The 5,244-nt window shown below is 38.8% G+C and overlaps 1 protein-coding gene across 1 annotated transcript; it reads left to right on the top strand.

Annotated features, from left to right (window-relative positions):
- Nucleotides 1–2,053: 2,053 nt before the first annotated feature.
- On the top strand, nucleotides 2,054–4,677 carry xbp1 (X-box binding protein 1). Its single transcript, XM_084114244.1, has 5 exons — nucleotides 2,054–2,455; nucleotides 2,957–3,053; nucleotides 3,187–3,303; nucleotides 3,430–3,596; nucleotides 3,721–4,677. The coding sequence occupies exons 1-5, from the start codon at nucleotides 2,241–2,243 to the stop codon at nucleotides 3,905–3,907; spliced, it is 783 nt and encodes a 260-aa protein (XP_083970370.1). The 5' UTR covers nucleotides 2,054–2,240; the 3' UTR covers nucleotides 3,908–4,677.
- Nucleotides 4,678–5,244: the final 567 nt, after the last annotated feature.

Raw genomic sequence — 5,244 nt, 5'->3', positions numbered from 1 at the left:
TGAGGTTTCAGTTCCCCTCACAGTCCAGTACTCTACAAACAGGTATTACAGGCATGTTACATCATAAACTAAATATTAAAACTGTGTTCTCAGAAAAAGGGAAGGAATGTGTATTCAATATGTAAATGCATTTGGATGTTTATGAACACTTACAGGATTATTCCATCCAAAAATGGAAATTCTCTCAGCATTTACTCACCCTTATGTCATTCTAAACCTAAATGCAAGTTTTGGTTACCACTGACCAAAAATCCCACTGAGACATTTCTCACACTATCGTCTTTTAAGTTCCACAGAAAAAAAGAAAGCCATACAGGTTTGGAACGACATGGGGGTGAGTGAATGAAGACAGAATTTTCAGTTTTGGGTGAAATATTCGTTTATATCATATTTTAAAAATATTTGTGTCAGATTGCTTTAGAAGTAAAATGTCAGTCTGAGTGGCTTTTCTTAAAGGAATAGTTCACTTAAAAATGAAAATGTTGTCATCATTTACCCTTAAGTTGTTTCAAACCTGTATGAATTTCTTTCTTCGGCTGAACATAAAAGAAGATATTTTGAAGAATTGATGGACCCCATTGACTTCCATAGTATTTTTTTTTTCCTACTATGGAAGTCAAAGAGGTCCATCAACTGTTTGGTTACTGACATTCTTCAAAATATCTTCCTGAATTCATTTTCATACAGGTTTGAAACAACTTGAGGGTGAGTAAATGATGACAGCATTTTCATTTTTAAGCGAACTATTCCTTTAAGTTATATAACTAACTTCTCTTATAGTGGCCTGCTACCCTCCACATCCCAATGAATTTAGCATATTCTACATCTAGATTTACGATGTTGATTGAACGGCTATAGTAGTGTGTAAAGCAAACAGCCGCTGTTTGCTCCCCACACAAACCAACATAGAAGTTGAGGTGACAGACTTCTCATTCAACTGTAGCTCACAGCTACACCTTTAATACACAATTCCTGTACCGTTACAGGATGCTTATACGGGGGACCACCTGTAGATCATACAAAATTTTGACTATTCCAAATGTAGCCTACTTCTACATTTCAAATGATAAAAATCCTGAAACCATGTGATGAAACCTCCCATACAATCAACATAAACAGATAGATATATATCATGTTAATGGATGACTCTATAACTTAACTCTAAAATCTTTACTAGAGATCCAATTATCAGAGTAACATGCAAAAGTATTTCCCCAAACATAGACTTCATGCAAATTTATGCTGTCCAAACTTTGCCTCCACTCTCACTCTCAGAAAGGATTTTTAGGACATGAAAGCCCCCTCAGAAGTGTCTCCTTTGTTCAGCTGTTCCTTTGACGCTAGACCTACGTCTTCATTCAAGTAAATGTTTGCAAATGAGCCTGTTCCAAATACAGCTAATTTAACCATTAAAATGAACAGGCATTCATAACAAAGCTGAACAGGATCTTAATCACTTGATCTTGTTTCCTAATGAACTGAGGGGATTAAAAAATAGATTTTCTGATGCAATCACCATGTAATATATTCAACTTATTCAATGTTGTACTTTTCTTACAATAACAATAGTTTCAGAAGCATTGCAATTTGCATGAACACATGAATTTCATCAACTGAATTAGCTTTAAATGTCAACAAGCAAAATACAACAATTTGAGTTGAAAAAAAGGAAAATGAAAAATTAAGGGTGTGAGATTTTATAACTGGAAAGTTTCACATAAAAATCTAGTTCGTTTTGCTGTTTTTTAAACCAAGAAGCAACTCAACATAATGCTTTTTATTTTTTCTATAAAAATAATGAACATGGCTTTAGTCCTTTTAGGCTTCATCACATTTTTGTTGAATTTATTTGCAATTAGATCGAAATACACATTCTGCAAATAAAAGTAAAAAAAAACAGGAGAGTGTTCACGTCTGAAGATACTTTGTTAAAAAAAATCCATATGCAATTTAATGGCATTAGTATGAAAACTAAACGCCGTAAACATGAAACTTGCGTCAGCTATTTAAACCCAAGGAAATACTGACGTCCAAATACGTCAGTGGTCCAGGCAGCCAATCGCAGCGCACCACGACGGTAGAAAAAGAACGCGAGCGTTTCCATTTCTTCAATGTTACGAGATCGAAGGGAGAAGTTAATACGGGAAATAAAGACGATTTTTTTTGGACATTTTCCCCCCACCCCTAAACAATACAGAAAGGGGTCTTTACACAGATCCTAATCCAGAAAATCATACAACATGGTCGTAGTTACAGCAGGGACCGGCGGAGCCCACAAAGTCCTTCTGATATCGGGGAAACAGAGCGCTTCGACACAGGGCGGATACAGCCGTTCAATATCTGTCATGATACCGAGCCAAGCCTCTTCAGACTCCGACTCCACCATCTCTGGACAACCACTGCGAAAAAGGCAGAGACTCACACATCTGAGTCCAGAGGAAAAACAACTTCGAAGGTGAGTCGAGCTGGGATTTATTTTCATCAGCCTTTAATTTAGTTGGTTTGAAAGCGGGTTAAACCAAAATAATTCAACAGAGTGCCCATATTTAGGTTCATGTACTTCATATATTGACGTTCTAATATGTAAACTTATTGAATTGCTAAAAATGGACCAATTTGACACTTCCATGGAAGATTTTGAGTCCCAGCCAAGATTAGTGGGTTTTGCCGGTCAGTCCCTCCCCCTCTGATTCAATATATCCACATCTTGCCTGCGTGGCAGGAACATGACCGCGCATGCGCCATTTCCTCACCACTGTCTGACCTGCCAAAATGGGTTGCTCAATAAAAAGGAAATGTTTAGTTTGTTTTATATAAAGTAGTTATAGGAATGTATAAATATAAATTGAATAAACAGAAGTGTATAATTCATTAAAAAAATGTCATGTCTCAGATAAATCTTATATTTATCGTTTAGCCAAAAATGTGTGTTAAACCGGTACAATTTTATTTTTAGGAAACTGAAGAACAGAGTTGCTGCACAGACAGCAAGAGACAGAAAAAAGGCCAAAATGGGGGAGTTGGAGCAGCAAGTTTTGGAGTTGGAGCTCGAGGTACTTTGGCTGACCCTTATCATTTTTTTTTTTTTTTTTTAGTTCCATCTAATGTGCAAAGCAGACTATTTTTTTTTTAGTTTTTTCTTTTGTTGCTCAGAATTAAGATTTAATTTTGACATGTTTTCCACAGAATCAGAAGCTCCATGTCGAGAACAGGCTGTTGCTAGAGAAGACGAGCGATCTGATCTGTGAGAATGAGGAGTTGAGACAGAGACTGGGGTTGGATACCTTGGAAGAAAAAGAGCAGGTAAAAAGACCATCAATCAAACTGGGTTTGTCATACTATTGGTAGTTGCTAAACGGATGGTTAACAGAGCTGTAAAGTATTGTTTTTGTTTCCACTTCCCACTTAACGCCTCTCATTCTCTTTTAGGTTCAGGTACTAGAGTCCGCAGTGAGCGATTTGGGTTTGGTGACCGGGTCTTCTGAGTCCGCAGTACTCAGGCTACGTGTGCCTCCGCAGCAGGTGCAGGCCCAGCAGTCCCCAAATCTGAAGACTTCACCATGGATACTCTCAGCCCTGGCCCTGCAGACACTGAGGTAAATATCCTGCAGTTTCAGTGTACACTGCAAGCAAATCTCATTGGCCGTGACCATTTCTTCTCACTAATGACTCTTTACTGTGCCGACAAAAGCTAACTTGGAATTTAAATGTCTCCTGCAGTCTGATCTCTTGCTTGGTATTCTGGACATCCTTGACCCAGAGCTCTTCCTCAAGACAGATCTCACAGAAGCACAGCAAGCCCAGCAGGAGCTTGAGCTGGTTGGGGGTGCAGGAGAGCAAATACCTGCCTCCCCACCTACGACTTTGGGGCCCGCACCAGTTAAGCTGGAAGCCCTTAATGAACTGATCCACTTCGACCACATCTACACCAAACCCGCTGAGGTGGTGAGCGAGGAGAGCATTTGTGAAGTCAAAAATGAGGATTCCATCGTCTTCTCTGAGGTCGATGAAGAAATCGAGTTGGAAGTCCAAACGGTGTCTGTTAAAGACGAACCAGAGGAAGTGGTCATCCCTGAGACGGATCAGAATCCAGACGTGGTTGACGATTTCCTCTCCGACGCCTCTTCCTTCAGCGGCTACGAGAAGGCTTCGTGTCTGACGGACGCGTACAGTGACTCTGGATACGAGAGATCTCCCTCCCCCTTCAGCAACATTTCATCCCCTCTCTGCTCTGAGGGCTCTTGGGATGACATGTTTGCAACCGAACTCTTTCCCCAACTGATTAGTGTCTGAAAGTTGCATACAATATCCAATACGCCTGCCTTTGCTCTTTTATTGTAAGTGATTGCCATGTGCTTCATAACGATAGTACGACAGTAGCGTAGCGTATAACCCCTCTTGCGATTTAGACCAAAGGTATTGCTTTAAGACTAATACGGCAGGTCTATTTGTGTGCAAGATTTGCCGCGACACTATGTACAGTTCAAACGCAACTCAGTATTTTTGTCGGGGAAGGGGATGGGTACTAATCGTTTTAAAAAGTGATCTATTTATTTGTGTATCTCTCTTTTCTAGAGTTCTGTAATGCAATCCATCTCAAATGCTTAATGTACAACTTATTTTATTGTAAATGCTCTCCTCAATCATAATGCATTAAAAAAAATTTGCATTGCATAACATGCTTGGTTGTCTGACTTTTGGAATTTGAACGTGCCAGAGCTCTTATCTACTTCCTGTTCCATACCTTTTTAGCTCCCTTTAAAGGGATAGTTCACCCGATATTTTTTTTTTTTTTAAATTCATGTTGTTCCAAACCTATTTTGTCTTCTGCAGAACACAGATGATATATTTTTTTTTTCATTAAACGGGGTCTTAAACTACACTGGACCTCATTGACTTTAAAGGGATAGTTCACCCAAAAATCGAATTTGTCATTTACTCCCCCTCAAGTTGTTCCAAACCTGTATGAGTTCCATTCATCTGTTGGTATTCATCCTACTATGGAAGTCAATGGCTACCGTCAACTGTTTGATTACCGACATTCTTTAAAATATCTCCATTATTGTAATTTGTATTTTTAATTGCATCTTGTTTTAGTATCAAAGTCATACAGGTTTGGAACAACATGAGGACAATGATGACTACCGGTAATAAAATGTTTAGGTGATCTTTTTTTTTTTTTTTTTTCAATTGCTTCACTAAGATTGTGGGGTGAATTATTTCCCTAACCAAGTGACAATCATC

The sequence above is a fragment of the Abramis brama genome, assembly GCF_963993115.1.
Source record: "Abramis brama genome assembly, chromosome: 5".
In the NCBI taxonomy this organism is placed as follows: Eukaryota; Metazoa; Chordata; class Actinopteri; order Cypriniformes; family Leuciscidae; genus Abramis; species Abramis brama.
The sequence above is the reverse complement of the archived record's forward strand: the minus strand, read 5'-3'. Positions and strand labels throughout refer to the sequence as shown.

Bases quoted from the DNA above. Each gene is read 5' to 3' on its own strand.
- xbp1 (XM_084114244.1), top strand. From the start codon at position 2,241: ATGGTCGTAGTTACAGCAGGGACCGGCGGAGCCCACAAAGTCCTTCTG. The intron at 2,456-2,956 runs GTGAGTCGAGCT...TTTTATTTTTAG, and splicing joins GAGGAAAAACAACTTCGAAG to GAAACTGAAGAACAGAGTTG. The intron at 3,304-3,429 runs GTAAAAAGACCA...ATTCTCTTTTAG, and splicing joins CCTTGGAAGAAAAAGAGCAG to GTTCAGGTACTAGAGTCCGC.